Source organism: Chelonia mydas, chromosome 1 (genome assembly GCF_015237465.2).
Source record: "Chelonia mydas isolate rCheMyd1 chromosome 1, rCheMyd1.pri.v2, whole genome shotgun sequence".
Taxonomy (NCBI): domain Eukaryota; kingdom Metazoa; phylum Chordata; order Testudines; family Cheloniidae; genus Chelonia; species Chelonia mydas.
The window spans coordinates 282723872-282741162 of NC_057849.1; the positions used below are offsets into that span (position 1 = coordinate 282723872).

The 17291-nt window shown below is 41.9% G+C and overlaps 2 protein-coding genes across 6 annotated transcripts in view; both read right to left on the reverse strand.

Moving 5' to 3' along the window:
• KCNMB4 (potassium calcium-activated channel subfamily M regulatory beta subunit 4) overlaps nt 1-1372 on the reverse strand; it is a 35405-nt gene extending 34033 nt beyond the window's left edge. Inside the window, exon 1 of the mRNA XM_007054805.4 lies at nt 158-1372. Within this exon, the coding sequence (XP_007054867.1) occupies nt 158-493 (336 nt within the window). The 5' untranslated portion in view covers nt 494-1372. The remainder of the gene's footprint in view (nt 1-157) is intronic.
• Nucleotides 1373-16129: 14757 nt separating this feature from the next.
• Nucleotides 16130-17291, reverse strand: part of CNOT2 (CCR4-NOT transcription complex subunit 2) — a 149294-nt gene continuing 148132 nt past the window's right edge. For all 5 annotated transcript variants that reach the window (XM_037886601.2, XM_037886599.2, XM_037886580.2 and 2 more), the window contains one exon: nt 16130-17265. In XM_037886601.2, coding sequence (XP_037742529.1) covers nt 17179-17265 — 87 coding nt within the window. In that variant the 3' untranslated portion in view covers nt 16130-17178. The remainder of the gene's footprint in view (nt 17266-17291) is intronic.

Here is a 17291-nt window from a genome sequence, read left to right on the forward strand (position 1 = left end):
AGGCCATTAGATCCAGTGTCCGTGAGTTCCCCACCCCCCATCCCCTGGATTCGGAGCCAAACCCCAAAGCACGGGCTGGCTTCTACGTCTCCGCAGCTGGGACGTTACAGGCACCCCGGGGCCTCCCCCTGCCCTTCTCTCCCTGGCGCAAGTTTACCTTCGGGTTGGTGATGAGCTGGTGCTCGTCCTGGTGCAGCAGCGCCCTGGAGTTGGACTCCGAGTTGTTGACGTAGATCTGGAGGCAGGGGTACAGCGAGGTGCCCTTGCAATCCGTGCCACACGTGAACGTGCATTCAAACATCTCCCCGATCTGTTGCACCGAGAGCACCGTGCAGTTGGCAGCTTTGCCTTGCAAATCCTGCAAAGCGGGGTTGAGCCAGCAGAAACCCAGGATGAAGAGCGACACGATGCCGGAGACGATCAGGAACAAGCCGAGCCGGATGCTTTTGTCTTCGGCTTCTGTGTACTCGTAAGACACCCTGATTTTCGCCATCTCTCCCTAGACCACCGGCAAGCGCTGCCCCAGCGTGGCAGCGAAAACAGCAGAGGGTGTGAGAGGAAAAGGGGGCGATCGGAGTCAAACTCCCTCCACTCCAGCTGCCAAGCTCCCCTCAGCTGGGGTCCGGAGCTCCCCTGCTGAGGCGAGACGCCGCCGTGCAAACTCTTCACTCCCGCCGCATGGTGCAAGGCGGAGGGTGCCAGTCACCAGTGCAAGCCCCCTCCTCTTCCCCCCGAGCGAGAGGTGTTTCCCGTTCCCCGGGCCTCTCGGCCTCTCCCTCCGCCAATGATCGGCGCTGGCTGGGAGCCTGACAACATCTGCCGGGAGATAAACCGCTTAGCGGGAGTGAGCTCGCCGCTCCCCCAGCAGCCCCTCATGGCTGGGAGACTCGCCGGCTCAGAAGTGACCCCGCTGATCCGCGGCAGCCGGTTGATCCCGCCCCCGAGCGAGGCAATCTCCTCTAGGGACAGCTTGGCCCGGGATTATCTGCCCCCGGAGACGTGTTCCAGGAAGCGCCTGATTACTGCTCCGGATTAATGCCATCGAAAGGCGCTCCTGAGCCGGGGGAAACGCCAGCCCCACCCGGGGGAGGGCGGCGGAGACGGCGGGATCAGCGCCGCACGTGAGGGGGTAACTCGCTTGCATCCAGCCCTGCGCCAGGAGGGGCCGGTGGGGAGCCGACTCAGCCGAGACACGGTTTTCATTCAGGGCTCTGCTCGGCTACGGTGCCGGGCGGGCTCAGAGCCCGGCCCCGCCCCGCCGCACGTGTGCCGAGCGCTCCCGCTGGAGCGGGACCCCGCTTCCAATCCCAGCCCGCGCCTCGGCGCGTGCCCCCGAGACCGAGCTGGACCCGCGCTCACCGCGGCGGCGCCTGAGCCCGGCCCCCCGAGCAGCGCGCGGCGCCAGCTTGCGCCGCTCCTCAGAGCCCGGGCCCAGAAAGCAGCACCCTCGCGCTCAGTGCGCGGGCAGCCCTCCCTCGCCGGGGCCTTATCAGTCCTGAGCCCTCGACTGACCCGAGCTGGGAGCAGCCCGCCTGCCCTGGGCCAGGCAATCAGCGTGGGTACGAGAATGTCTCCCCCGGGCGCCGGGAAGACACTGAGCCTGGCGCCTAATCTCAGTGGCGCGCCGAGGCGGTAAAGCGGCCAGCTACCTAAACCGACCCCCGCAGATGGCTGAGGGCGCTGAGCTCTGTCGCCCGAAGCCCTTGCACACGGTGCTTTGGAAAGAGGCTGAGGCCTGGCAGCACAGCCAGAAGCACAGGAGTAGGGTTTAGTACACAGCGTTGGTCCAGGCCAACACCCCAAGCTCGAAGAGCCTCTGGGTGGCGGCGAGGGTTGCCAACTTTGGCTGGGCATGTTCCTGGAGGTTTCATCACATGACATAATCTTTAATTCTTGGAGACTCCAGGACAATCCTGGATGGGATGGCAACCCTAGTGGTGGCACTCCTTGCTGGGCAGAGGGAGCAGGAGAAGGACCTCCCGGCTGTAGGGGGAGAGATAAATCACAATTGTGGACATGCCCGCTGCCCTTCACCTTACCTACGCTCAGCATGGAGATGGGGAGAGATCAGAGCTGTTAAGCCAAAGGTTTTTTTTTTCCTCTCACACAGACACATAGGCATTGGTTTGATTTTCTAGTAGCCCAAACTCAGCTTCAGAGATTAAAATCTTTTACAGGCCTGTGCTCAGAGCACAACTGCAGGAATGGTAGAACAACACTTTAGACCATTTTTGAATGTCTTAATATCGTTCCGTCCACCATCTGTCACCCACAACAACTCCACTACAGAGCAGATTGCCTGATATAACTGGTAGAAGTAGCAGTTACTGTTTTCCAGTAACTGGGCTTCAGCTTTACTCCAATTTGTGAGATTAATTATGTCCTTTGCATCAGAAAGACGTTGTAAAAGCAAAGTCTTATTCAATTAAGTTAAAAAAAATGATCCTGCTGAGTCAATGTAAACTCAGCAGGAGAAACATTTCTATTAGGAAATCTGTTCTAGTCCAGCATGTACTCTACAGGAAAACCTAGCAACCAGAGTTGAACATAGGTTGTACCCTGCCAAAAAAAAACGTGGCAGTCCAAAAGCCTGGTAAACCAAGGACAACCATGAAATAAATTCATTGGCAGCAAGGCCCACAAAGACTAGGAAAACCCAAGTCCTGCTAAAGAAATTACTGCTACAGTAAATTTTAGCAACCGGGTGCATTTGAGTGGCTATAAACAGAAGTGGAATTAAAAAAGTGATTTATTTTTGCATAATATTGTAGCAAAACAGCAAACATTTATCTTCTTGACACCATTCTCTGTGTCAAGTTGTCTGGAGTTGCAAACAACCTTGAGTGACAACCTCAGGGCAAACTGCGAAGAAGCAGGGCAGAGACCACAAACTGGTGGTGTGTTCTATATTTAGATTTCACTAACCTAACCAAGTATCAAATGTGAACTCCTCAAGCACTACACCAGCTTTACCCTGGAGTTCCAGACAGGCCCAGGCAAACCTGCCTTTGTGATAGATGATCCCTTTTTTATACCAAATATCACAACAATATTCAGTTTACTCACAGTCCCAAAGGACCAAGTCACTTACCCCAGGTCAAGTGCACCCTATATCTCACCAGACAATGTTTGTAGTCAATCCTATAATTAACTAAAGGTTTATTAACAAGGAAAAAATGGGAGTTATTTACAAGATTAAAGCAGATAACCATACACACAAACGAGTTACAGTCTTAGGTTTCAAAATGTAATAGAAGCAGCTGTAATGTGCAAGCTCTATATGACCTTTAGGGCTAACCTATGCTAAACAGCTGGGGATCCCTTGCTTATGCTTAGAAGTCTTGCCCTCTCCCTGAAGTCCAAGCAGCACAGGGATAATTTCTTCTTGACAGGGATTTGTATTCCCTTTCCCCAGGTCAAACTGATAGGACGGTTTGTGCAGATCCCCTCTTCATGGGTGTGTGGGGAGCAATAAACAAAGTCCTTTGTCCACTGATTTTCCACACTGGTTCATCTAGTGTCTATAGGACTTCCTTTGTTGAGCAGGAAATGACCCCTCTTGTGATAAACTAGTATTTCACACTTGGTATTACTTCTCTCCTGACTGTGGGAGTTTCCATTTTCATAGGAAACACTTTTATAGTTACAGAGCAAAACAATTAAATATTACCTTATAACATGGTATACAGATATTATAAGTGAGATTAATGCATGCAGCAGCTCATCAAACATTTCACAAAGTCCAAACACGTCTATAAATTTAATGACTGTTTTATCAGTGCTAACACACAGTTGAGCCAGATGGTTTCCAGATATACCTTAATCAGCGTTACGTGAGGCCTACAGACCTTGGCATGAGCTGGCACCTGGTCTGCCAGCGTCAAACTCTGCTCCGTCCTCGTGCAGTATCTTCAGTGACTGCTTGGTAAAAAGTTTTCTGGGTGGTTATGGGTGCATGCAGACTAGCAAAAAGAGTAGTTATGGGGTACATATGCAAATTTCATTCTAAGTGCAATCAGATCTAGTGTTTCCGATTAACATAGCTTTATGGTCACAAAGAAAAGTAGCTGCCCTAGATGGGTCCAAGCCCACTGAAGATCCAGCTGTTAAATACAGCCTGCTAATAGAGTCAGTGAGGCATCCACGGTAGCAAGTTCATTACCCTGTCTCACTGGCCACTGCTTGTTCATGGCATTTGCTTTCAACCCCATACAGTTTATTGCAGTAGTTGATCCCAAAAGTGACAAATGTGTGAACTACTGTGGCCAGGTCCATAGCAGAAAAAGAGCAGTCTCATGCCTGGCTGCAGATATTGAAAGGCGCTTCTAGTTACTGGTGCCAGTAAGCAGTCCTTCTGGACCCCCAAGACTCCATCCACACTGGTGCTCAGAGGATGGACACCTTTGAAGAAGGGTAATGTTACAATTAGGGCCAGTGCTTGAAAACACTTTTCTCTTTCCACTATCACCTCCTATGTCTTCCCTGGGTTTAACTAATATGGGTTTTACTGTTACCCAGGCACTGGCAGTGTTGAGTAATGGGGCCGTGCCTGATGTGACGTTACATCATCAGTACCAGCAATATGTAGAAGTACATACGAGCTTCTTCTAGGGGATTAAATATAGATGTTGAATGGGAAGAATAGGGGTGATTACTGCAGGACCCTAGGACTGGATGCTCTTGAGGTGAGGAAGTAGCAGTCATCACAAACCTCTATGGTATGCGTCTCCCTAGGCACATCTGTATTTACATACTACACACTACTACAATAGTATCTGTACAAAATATGCCTTGTGAGGTGACATATGAAAGTTAACACCATGCTGGTTATTAATATAATTGTAAAATGCATGTGTTAACTGTGACAAAGTTCCTGCTCTACCTTGGTGGGTCTTGCGCTTATTGGCAGATTTGCTCGCTTTGGAGCTTCACAGCAGCCCTCAGCTTGGCCGTTTTTCTGAACCCACAGTCCAGGTCGACTCCTCCTGTGTCTGACCAGGAGTTGGGAGGATTTGGGGGGAACCCGGGCCCACCCTCTACTGCGGGTTCCAGCCCAGGCCCTGTGGAATGCAGCTGTCTAGGGTGACTCCTGGAACAGCTGTGTGACAGCTACAACTCTCTGGGCTACTTCCCCATGGCCTCCTCCCAACACTTTCTTTATCAGCACCACAGGACCTTCCTCCTGGTGTCTGATAATGCTTGTACACCCCAGTCCTCTATCCGCGTCCTCACTCTCAGCTCCTAGTGCCTCTTGCTCCCAGCTCCTCACATGCACACCACAAACTGAAGTGAGCTCCTTTTTAAAACCCAGGTGCCCTGAATAGCCTTCCTTAATTGATTCTAGCAGCTTCTTGATTGGCTGCAGGTGTTCTAATCAGCCTGTCTTAATTGTCTCCAGAAGGTTCCTGATTGTTCTGGAACCTTCCCTGTTATCTGACCCAGGGAAAAGGGACCTACTTAGCCTGGGGCTAATATATCTGCCTTCTATTACTCTCCTATAGCCGTCTGGCCCGAGCCGGTCACATAACATAATATGTGAAGGTTATGAATTCCCTTGGTATGATCAGTGGGGCCACTAGATGATCAAGGTGCTAAAGGAGCACACAAGGAAGACAAACCCGTTGTAAAGAAGCTAAATTAATTCTTTACATTGGTCTTCACTGCAAAGAATGTGAGGGAGATTCCCACACCTGAGCCATTCTTTTTAGATGACAAATCTGAAGAAATGTCCCAGATTGAGATGGCAGTAGAGGAGGTTTTGGAACAAACTGATAAATTAAACAGTAATAAGTCCCCAGGACCAGATGGTATTCACCATTGAGAGTTCTGAAGGAACTCAAATATGAAATTGCTAGAACTACTAACTGGGGCATGTAACCTATTGCTTAAATCAGCCTCTGTAGCAGATGACTAGAGGGTAGCTAAATTAGTGCCAATTTTTAGAAAAGGCTCCAGAGGCAATCCTGGCAATTACAAGTCAGTAAGTCTAACTTCAGTACCAGGTAAATTGGTTGAAACTATAGTAAAAATAGATCAGACTCATAGATGAACATGGTATGTTTAGGAAGAGTCAACATGGTTTTTGTAAAGGAAAATCATGCCTCACCAGTCTAGTAGAATTCTTTGAGGGTTTTAACAAGCATGTGGACAAGGGTGATCCAATGGATTCAGTGTGCCTGAACTTTCAGAAAGCCTTTAACAAGTCCCACGCCAACGGCTCTTAAGCAAAGTAAGCAGTCACGGAATATGAATAAATGGTCAGTTTTCATGGAGTGCTGTTTAACATACTAATAAATGAACTGGAAAGGGAGGTTAACAGTGAGGTGGGAACATTGGAAGATGATACTAAATTACTCAATATAGTTAAGTTCTAAGCTGATTGCAGAGAGTTACAAAGGGTTCCCAGAAAACTGAATGACTAGGCATCAAAACGCCAGATGAAAATCCAGGTTGATAAATGCAAATGCAGGTTAGAAAAAATATTCCTAACTATGCATACAAAATAATGGGTTCTAATTTAGCTGTTACCACTCAAGAAAGAGATCTTGGAGTCGTGGATAGGTCCCTGAAAACAGCTGCGCAATGTGAAGCAGCAGATGAAAAAAGCTAACAATGTTAGGAACCATTAGGAAAGGGATAGATTAGAAAATATCAATGCCACTGTATGAATCCATGGTGCACCCACACCTAGAATACTACATGCAGTTCTTCTTGCCCCATCTGAAAAAAAGATATTAGAAGTGGAAAAGATACAGAGAAGGGAAAGAAAAATAATTAGGGTCATAGAACAAATGCCATAGGAGGAGAGTTTAAAAAGAGTGGAATTGTTCATCTTAGAAAAGAGACAACTAAGGGGGGGATACGATAAAAGTCTATAAAATCATGAATGATGTGGAGAAAGTGAATAGGGAAGTGTTATTTACCCCTTCATTTAACCCAAGAACTAGGGCTCACCTGATGAAATTAATAGGTAGCAGGTTTAAAACCAACCAAAGGAAGCACTTTTTCACACAACACAGTCTACCTGTGGAATTTGTTACCAGATGTAATGGCCAAAAGTAGAACCGGGTTTAAAAAAGAATTAGATACGCTCATGGAGCATAGCATAATGGCAAAGATGGTCAGGGATGCAACCCCATGATCTGGGTGTTCTTGAACTTCTGACTGCCAGAAGCTGGAACTTGATGCCAGGGGAGGATAACTGTATAATTGCCCTGTTTTGTTCATTCCCTCTGAAGCATCTGGCACCAGCCAGTATCTGAAGACAGGATACTGGGCTAGATGGACTATTGGTCTGATCCAGTATAGCCATTCTTATATTACTAAAACATGGCTAAGACAAGACAGCCTACCCTAGGTAAAGGTGATAAACAGGTCTACCCTAGACAAAGGAATGTGGCTTTACCTCAACTTACATTTTAGCAGTAAACAAAACCATTGAGCTGAACTGGCAGGGGCTCTCATGATCCTGAACTTGAGACACAGAATTAACATGGCTTCTGTACCCCAAAGAGACATACGAGACTGAATCCCCAGAAGGCCTTCCTACTTGTAAAACAAAGATATTCCTTCGGGGATATAAGGAACCGAGAGAGACTCCATCTTTATCTTTGACCTCAGGAGACAAAGAAACCAAGCAATTTGATCTCTGTGATGCATCCTGGCCAGTGAAAAGCAGGGAAGGAGACTAGGGGGTGAGAAAAATCTCCTTGAATAAAGACTGCATCTTGCTAGATTACATTGTAGTCTTTTAGATGTATGTTTTCACTTTTATTTGGTTGGAACCATCTCTACCTTTATTGCTTTTGCATGGTATTCTCTTAATCCATGTTTTTTTAATTAATAAACTTTTACTTTTGCTCAGTATTGTGTTTAAAGGGTCATGTGTATTTACCTCAGTTAAATTAATAAACTGATCTACTGACTTTATCAGAGCAGCAAACTTAGTATCTTCTGTGAATGCACTGTATTGCAGAGAAACATCTGGAGTTCACTGATTGTTACTTGCTAGGCAAGGATTGGGCTGAGAGAGCCTTGAGGAGTTTGCTGGGGAGGTCGACAGACTGGGTTGCAAGGAGCTGACACACTAGTCTTCAACAGAGCTCACACTTGCTGAGGCACAGCAGCAATACGGTGGTTCACAGCTCTTGGTATCTTCTTGAGCGGGTTACAACATGAGACTAACAATCAGGGCCAGCACAGTGTGATTCTTTCTACCCTACCAAGTCATCCAGTCAACCATGAGGTTTATGGTCGTGATCAGCACCATCTCAGTGCTGTATCTGGTCTGAAATCCAATTCAAGGGTCTATGCTGTTGACAGATTACCTGTTTGAAATGTGTTCTTCAGGAGCATTTCAATCACTTATGCAGAATATGGAAGAGTAGACAGGGTGATAAATGACAATTATTTGCATGCAAACACCTGATTTTTTGAGGGGGGAGGAGCTAGACATTTAAAGTTGGCTCCATAGACTGCCCACTCCAACATAAGTATTGATCTGTTTGCAAAGGGCATGGGGTGTTTTCAGAGACCTATTGAATAGCTCACCAATTTACAATGACAAACATTGCCTAAAGATACAGCTGTGAAAGAGCATGCTCAATTGTCTCCTACCTCACCTGTTCTGATTCCATAGCCTTTAGTGTAGGCAGTTATATACAAACAGAGCAGTAGTAATTCCAGAGCAGAAGCGGAGCTTGCAGTTCTTCAGGTGACTTGTGCATTGGACAAAATATGGAACAGCAGTGTCGCTGTTCACTGTCACTTCTCTCATAGGGCGATGCTCAACTTCAAACCTTTACAAATAAGTTGATCCGTAAGTTCTTAAAATGTTATATTCAGCAATATTTGGCACAAAGGCTATCAAGAATCTACTTTTGTGATATGAAGATAAATGCTATTGAATATTATCCACAGTTGCACCACTGCACTCTTTATCTGGAGGTTAGCTCCTGTATATCAAATACATGTTTATAATCAAATATTTTTCAGGAAAATTATGCCAACCTTAGGTGTGTGTCTTGCTGTCTTTAGTTCTTCATACTATCTGCTGCCATCTATTTTTATATTTCTAACATGCTCCTCATTTTGGCCAGTTTATCATCATCCGTCCCCTGCAATCATTCTGCACTGTTAGTATTTTGGGGGATGGTGCTCTCTTGCGAACCACATTGCTGCTCTTTGAGCGCAAACATGTATAAGTAAAATACTAAAACTTCTTACAATGATTCTAAACCTATGTGATCTACATCCAGCCCTCTGGTCCCTAACAACGCATTTTTTACCTCATAGGTTTATTACCTGTCATGTCTACCTTTCAAAAGGACAGCTCCCATGCTGACAAATTCTTTGTTCCTTAGCCTCCTGATTACCTCATTACATCGTGTTGTTCTTATATGAAAGCATGACTAACCCTCCCCCTATTAGTCTTCCCCTTTCAAACAATTAGCAATAGGAGTTCTCTCACATTTGGTATACAATTTTGTATCCTCCTCTACTCCCTTCCAGTATCAATACCCATCCATGTGTTCTGTACTCAGTTGTTATAAGACAAGGGGTCTTTGCATGTAAGGGGGACATTAACTTTCTGAGAGTCATCATCCTTTCCATTGTACCAAAACTGCATACATTCCTCAGTTCATCTACCTGCTAAAAACAAAACAAAACTTACAGACATTTAATCAATTCTTCATCTTGAAGCCTTTTTTCTTACATATGTCACCATTACATTGGTGGTGCTGGTGAAAGAACACTATTTCTTGTCTGTAAGTACTACAAGACCACGTATAGATAACTCTTTAGCTCACTGAACAAATGTGCCGTCAGAAGGTGGTGAAATGAGGATGGAGTATAATGCTGAACACTTACCAGGCCCTTTACCTTTATAAAGGGCTCTACAAATATTTACATTCCATACATTTTATTTGGGTCAGAAAAAGTTACATATGCAATCATTAATGCCCCGATCATAGGATTTGTGACTGGCTAGAGCTCTGCACCTTCAATGGGGCTCTATGTGGGCAGGCCCCAGCACCTCTGCAGTCCCTCTGAAGGGCCGAAGGTGCACCTGCACAGATTGTGATTGCAGGACAATTGCCTAAGTGGTAGCACAGCTAATCTTGTCCAACTGGTCCAAATCAAATCAGTGTTGAAGGTTAACATTTATACAGCACTTTGAAAATCGAGGAGTAATTATTAATAATGTTCCATTAGTCATAAGTAGATTAAAATGTTTAACAAAGAAAGGTAAACATTAACTATGAAATGTGTATCTAATTTGTGCAGGTTTTTAATCCTTTCAGATGTCTAACTACATTATAATTCTTTATTTTTGGTACTGGAAAGACAGCTAGAAATGCCCAGTAAATGTATTAATTCAAATATGCCTCAAGATGTTTGCATTTATTAAGAGTATTAAGGAGAAGCCAATAGACATGTTTGAAAAAATTAGAGGAACTGAATATTTCCAACTGATAATCCACTGAAATGGCCAAGTATGTTGACAACTGGAAAATCTCACATAACATTAACTACTCACCAGTTTTGGATACATTTTGTCTTGTTAATTTATGGATAGACTGCATACTACAGACAAATCTTCATATGAAAAGTAGAGTGCACTTTTCTAGCATCTGAAGGCTGTTTGAGACAATCTACAACTATGGGCAACTGGCTAGAATGAGCTCTGTTAAGCAACCTGTATTTCTTTGTGTGGTTTCCTGTAATTCTCTATAGTAGCAGCAGCGACAGTTCCTGTAATATTTGTCAAAGTGTGTGTGTTTAGTGTAGCCGTCTTACTTCTGTCGTATTTCTATACAACGGCCAATACAATGTTTTGTATAACGGGCATCTTACTTATGCAGACAGTTATTGATTGGTTCATCTGAGAAACTGAACTTTGACTACAGCGGAGGCAAATCACACACAGATGGGTATGAAGGTAAATGGCAAAGAAAAGGTCTTGCTCTTCATCCAAAGCAGTGCCACAGAAAAAAACTGATCCTCTATGTATACCCTTTTTTACCCTATATCCGAAAGCAAGAGAGAGGACAATTGCATTAACAAGTGTCTTGGTGTTTAAGTCAAAGCCTGAATATGAAAATAGTAAATATTGTTTAATCTTTTATAGAAGCTTTTATAGACAGTACCTGGACTAGTAATTTATAAAAGTGTTTCTGCAATACTAGATTGACTGAACTCTTGCTATATTTCTTGAAATCTTTAAATACAATTTTTAGGAGCATGTAGATAAGCTTAGTAAAGCAAGGCTATTGAGAATGCAATGCTTTTGATACCATAAGCAGTTTGTTTATTTGTAAACATGAGATGTATAGATTTCATCCCATACCTTCAAAGAAAAAAGTGACCATCAGGACTCAGTAACAAGAGGAGGCATCCCTTTTTCCTTCTTCTCACAAACATGTCAGCACAAGTGCCCAGCTTTGCATTAGCTTTTGGTCAGCAACAATGCACAGGCATATGAAAGATGAAGCATATAATAGGACAGTTGCTAGTTTGCTTGTACAGTGGACATTACAGACTTTTTAACAGCTGTATACAATAAAAATGGTTGAAATGCGCTTTCACATCTTCACAGATAAAGTATTGTATGTTTATGTGAAATGAAACAGGAAACTTGGGCATATAAATATCTAACAAGTTCAAGTTGAAATTTTTATTTATCCAACTTGTAGTACTATATTTCAAAGTCAGTTGACTTCATAACGTTCAAGAATTTTTTTTTAGCTAAATCTAACTTTACTTTAAAAATAGCTGAAAAGTAACTCCAATAGTAGACTGTTTTTAAAGGGCAAATTAAATCTGAGGTTATTCAAACCACAATTTAAAAATTAATCTGTAAAATTCAACTTCATTATTATTCAAATGACTAGATGTAAACTCTTTTGATGCCCCCAAAATGCTGAGGGCAAAATTATTTGTTAGAGGGAGGAAAACAAATAGCCAAATCCCCGAAGTTCTCACCCTATGTGAAGAGTCTCAAGTGAGAATCCAGGAGAAAAAAGTTACAGTACAGTAGCCTGTACCCAACCCAAACTCCCATTACCATAATTTTGAGATTATCCTCTAAGAAAAATGTGGGGGGAAGCATGGTATCCAAAGAATAAGCTTATTCTGAAATGTATAACTATTTTAACCTATGCAATTTTAATATATTTAGTTATTTGGAATACAAAACTATGCAGCTCATTCATTAGCATCACAATTGTTCATTTTAAATCCCTTCTTGATTAAGGTAGGCTGCCAATGACGTTTACATTCAATTTCAGTCAGTGTAAATACACAATTCCTGTGGAAGTCGTTTTAATTAAAATTATTGGGAGATTACTAAAAAGTAAATTTTAAATGTGTCCTGTGTAGTTTATTATTATATTTAAAACAATTTTATTTAGAAATTGACTAACCTGTTTGAATCGTTGAGTCACTACCAACTAGATATCAATGCCAGGATCTAGGTGTCTGCTAAACAGACTTACAGAAATGAAAGAATTGACGATTTCCAGAGTTATTTTCAGCATTGCCTCTGGGTCATTACAAAAAAATTGTAATTCAAAGTTAGTGGCTCCAGTTACTGAAATGCAGCACATTCTAGAACTTCAGTTAAATACTAATTAAAGTATATGACTCAGCTTATTCGAAGCAAAATCTTCTGAAAATTGAGAGTCAATAGCTTTTTTGAAATAAGATTATCTACTGTAATAAACTATAAAAATTCAAATCAATTGCACTGATCTAAAGATACAACATTGCACATAATGTACGGCAAAATAGCAGCAGGACTATTAAGTTCCTGTGCTGGATAACACTTACTGTGTCAATCAGCAATCTGTCAGTCACTAATACTAAAATACATAGGGCAGACAGCTTTGGCACCCAACGCCAAAATATTGTACATGAATAACCGTACATGTGTGAGTAGCCTCGCATGTTCAGCGGGACTACATGTGTGTTCAGCGAGACTCAAGTGCATGAAGTTACTCACATTTGTAAATATTTGCAGCATCAGGACCCATCACTGTAATAAAACTCAGACAGGGACTTGAATGCTAAGATTGCTTGTTTTTAACTCAGTTTTGGAAAAAGCCCAGTGGTTTGAGATAAGACTGGAATAGTTGTCTAACTGAATATTCCCTTCACTGCTATTTCTAGACACATGCGTAATGTCCATTTCATTTTTTTCCCAACAGAGAAGTGATTATCCAAATAAACTGGAATGATTCTTCTTCTGTTTCAATGCATCAGTGAAGAGAGCTTTATAACAAACCTTAACAAAACCACAACTCTAGAAATGTCTTTGAAACACTTCAAAGATCTAAATATTTCCAACTGTTTTGAGAAAGCCAGGTTCATACTGCTACTCATAACTTACCTTGCGTACGGTCCACAGAGGACTGACTACATGTAATTACAGAAAAAGACTTAAATGAAAACAGTTGAAGAATAGTAATCTTTTTACTCCAAGAATAATAATGTTATAGTGAATATAAAAATCACCTCCAAAGTTTTTTGTACATTAGCTGCCACAGGATATACAACAAACCAGTGTGTTATAGCATAGGGTATGTCTACACTGCACATCAGCCCCGGGTTAGAACTCAAGTTAGCAGACCCTGGGTTTGTTAACCTAGGGTTTGAGCATCATCTGTAACCTCAGGTTTGGCATTCATAAACCATCGGTCCCAACCTGGGGCTTCAGCATCTACACCGCACTATGCTGGCCCCTCCCAAAATGTGGCCACTCTAACCTTTGTTCATGGTGCAGTGTGGGAAAACTTGACTGTCCACCAAAACTTGACTGCCAAAGAACAAAGAAAGTTGGCCATTGGGATACTTTAGACAGACTCCCAGAACATGAGTCCAGTGGGGCTGCATCTATACTGCAAAGCAATTGTGGCTTGAATCCTGGGTCCTGGCTTGACTCAGGCTTGGATCCTCCACCCCTCCGTTAGGGTCCTGGGAGCCTGAGTTAGCGGGATGTGTGTGTCGACAGAGGAGGGGTTAGGCTTGAGCCTGAGTTCGAACCCTGGGCTTACACTGGAGCGTAGATATACCCACAGGATAGGTCTACAGCGTAATACAAAAATCCTCAGCACCAAGTCTCAGAGCTTAGGGCAGCTGACTCAGGCTGCGGGGCTAAAAATGTTCAGGCTCAGGCTGGAGCCTGGGCTTTGAGACCCACCCCTCTCGCGGGGTCTCAGAGCGTGGGCTCCCGCCCAAGCACAAACATCGACACTGTAATTTTATAGCCCTGTAGCCTGAATCCTGTGAGCCCGAGTCAGCTGACCCAGGCCAGCCATGGCTGTGCCGCGGGTCTTTTATTGAAACACAGATATAATCATAGTATCCTAACTCAATTCAGTCACCAAAATATGCTGATTAAAAATCTTTTCAGTAAGGGTATTGTGTATGTGTGTTTGTTTTTTAAAAAGAGTTCTGCTTTTTATTAAGGAGACCTGTAGTTGTTCATGGAGTACTTCAAGTTTTATATCTTTTGTTTTTTATTCAAAGCTCCTTCTCCTGCTTTGGCACAACATGATACAAAACTAAAATAACCCAGGAGTTACCAGTCTTTGTACCCCCTTATTTAATCACCAAGAAGCAGGATAAATGAGCCACATCATTTATTCCCTTGGAAAGTATAAGTCATCAGTTCCTGCACCGACACTTGTGCATTGTATTTTATATTAATTTTAAGTACATCAAGTTTCTGAATTAGTGAAACTGAATGCAAAGTCTTTACAAAAGTCACCGTTTGGAAGATGCGGTTACGTTCCTAATTCCAGATTAATGATTGATTTTTAAAAGGTCATCACATACTTTGCAGCATGTAAGGTTTTGTTTTGTTTTGTTAATTTCACTAACTGTCTTGCTCCTTACTCTACCTTTGTTCATTTCACCAAGACTGATACTGTGCGGGAAAAAATATATTAGACCACAAATAATCACATCTAAATGAAAGTTAATGTATTCTTAAGGTACTTTTAAAAACCTAAATCTTGAAGTCTAAGCAGGCCTTTTAAAATTAGAAATATTTACCATGAGTATTAAACTGTTGTGATTTTTTCAGTACATCATCCCTCCGTTTATAGTTTTTGTTTCTTAATAGTTAAATGTTTGATTCTTTTCTGAGCTAGGGAAAAATCATAGGCAACTTTTTTCATCAGTGTTTGTAACCATTTAAATTATGACCATCACTTTCCTTTCAGATTGAGAAAGTTGTTTGCTTTAAATAATAAAAAGATGATATATAAGTAGTTTTATATTTTTATGTCTCTCTTATCCCAAAATACATATAAAAATGTAGAATTTAAAGTTGCTATACACCTGATACAGAAACACAGCAATGTCATTATTGGTCAATTTCCAAACATTATATGATAAATGCCAACAAACTGTTTTGTACTACATAGAAAAATAGGTTAAAAACTAAAATAAAAAAAAAATCAAGATTCACTGACATTGTTTTGCTGTCTTTTCTTGCTTTGGTAACCGCAGGTTTTTTAAAACATAGTTTGCATCATCAGATGTAATATAGTTCACAAGTCGTTGAATGTAAAATAACTGTCACATTAAAATAAGGGACACACACTACCCAGGTTGTTATTTTTTTCCTTTAGTCTAGAGAACAGTTACAGTACTTTCCAGAAATGGTGTATTCAGGTTTTGTTTATTGAGGTCTGAGCCTCAGGAAGTCATATGCATCAAATGAAACATACTTCTCTGTTTGAAGTGGTAAAATATCAGCTTGGAAGTAAAGCTGTGACGAGTTAGGATATTTTAATTCTAAACCAACAAACCCATCACAAAAAGAAAAGTATTTTAATATGAACCTTTCTATCATTTCAAATGTTACCCAACCCCATTTGTAAAAAATAATTTTCTATTTTGTATTAGTTTGTTTAATGTGAAAACAAGATTGACCATAATTTTTGGCCTACTGAGGAAAGGTATATAATCTCTTAAATTATTTGTCAGCAGCTAAAAGACTCTTCAATGTAAGTGTCTTAACCACTGTACAGCTTGATATTTTTAATACTTCAACAGTTATTTTCATTTTTCATTGTTGAAGAAATGATTTCACAATTTCAAATCAAAGTCAACACTGCAGTGAGGAGAGCTTTTCTACTTTATTACAAAGAGAAGAAGCCTTTATGTGGTCAGAAAATACAAGATTGATTTTTTTTTTCTCTTCCTATGAAACGCTGCTGTTCAAACAGCCAGAGTGAATTGTCTCAGTTCACTTCTTTAAGTCCCATCACATTCACTTGGGTATGGATGTCCTTGGCTGCTGAAAATCTGGCCCTTTAGTGCACAGGGCGACAAAGCAGTCCCCTGACCAGCAGTTCCAGAATGTCCCGTTTTCATATATTGCATCCATGCACACCTCCTAAAAATGAGGTACAGCAGGGCAAACATTTTCCAAAATAGATGTCATATATATAATATATACACATTCGTACATACATACCTTTATTCATGTGATGTCCAAAAATTTAAAAAAAATGTACACATTTATTACAAAATTGTAACAAAGACTGGACAGTGTTTTGCTCATTCTGGAAAGATGAAGCTCAGTAATACACAACCCTGGAAACTAACCAGAGGTTGTGGCAATATCTTTCTTCTAAACAGTCAGATATTCTTGCATTAAGCTTGGCGAAAACTGCCTTTCAAAAACATAAGGGGAAGTAAAATGAAGGAAGCAGACCTTGCTCATCTTTCCAAATGAAATACGAGAAGGATCTTCACATAAAAATGCACAAACATTTTTTATTACCAATAGTGCTACAATGAACAATGCAAATTGTCTAATTTTGTCTTTTTGCTTTTCTTTTTTTTTTTTTTACATTTTGGAAACTAAGTGGTAAACTTTTGACAGTGTATTCGCTTGTCTTTAGACCCAAGCTTGTCTGCTGGCAAAAAATAAAATAATACAAAAACAAATTCAGACCCTGCTCAAACTAAAGAAAAACAAATTACAAATTTAGTTGTTGGGCAGCACATAATTAGTAAGGCAGGACCTCAAATGGTGACCCTTTGCATGAGCCAATTGCCAGATCCTCAAGGAATTAAAACCAGGATGCCTGAGCCACATCAGTTCTGCAGTTATTTTGAGTATTGTGCTGAGACAGCCATACCCCAAGAAAAGGGAAGTCTTTAGAAGGCTTGCTGAGCAGGGTTGTAGTTGAAGGTTGATGGCAGATGAGGCCTTTCTTCTAATTTGTCATATTCCAGATGGAACTCCTACAATTAAAACAAAAAGGATTATT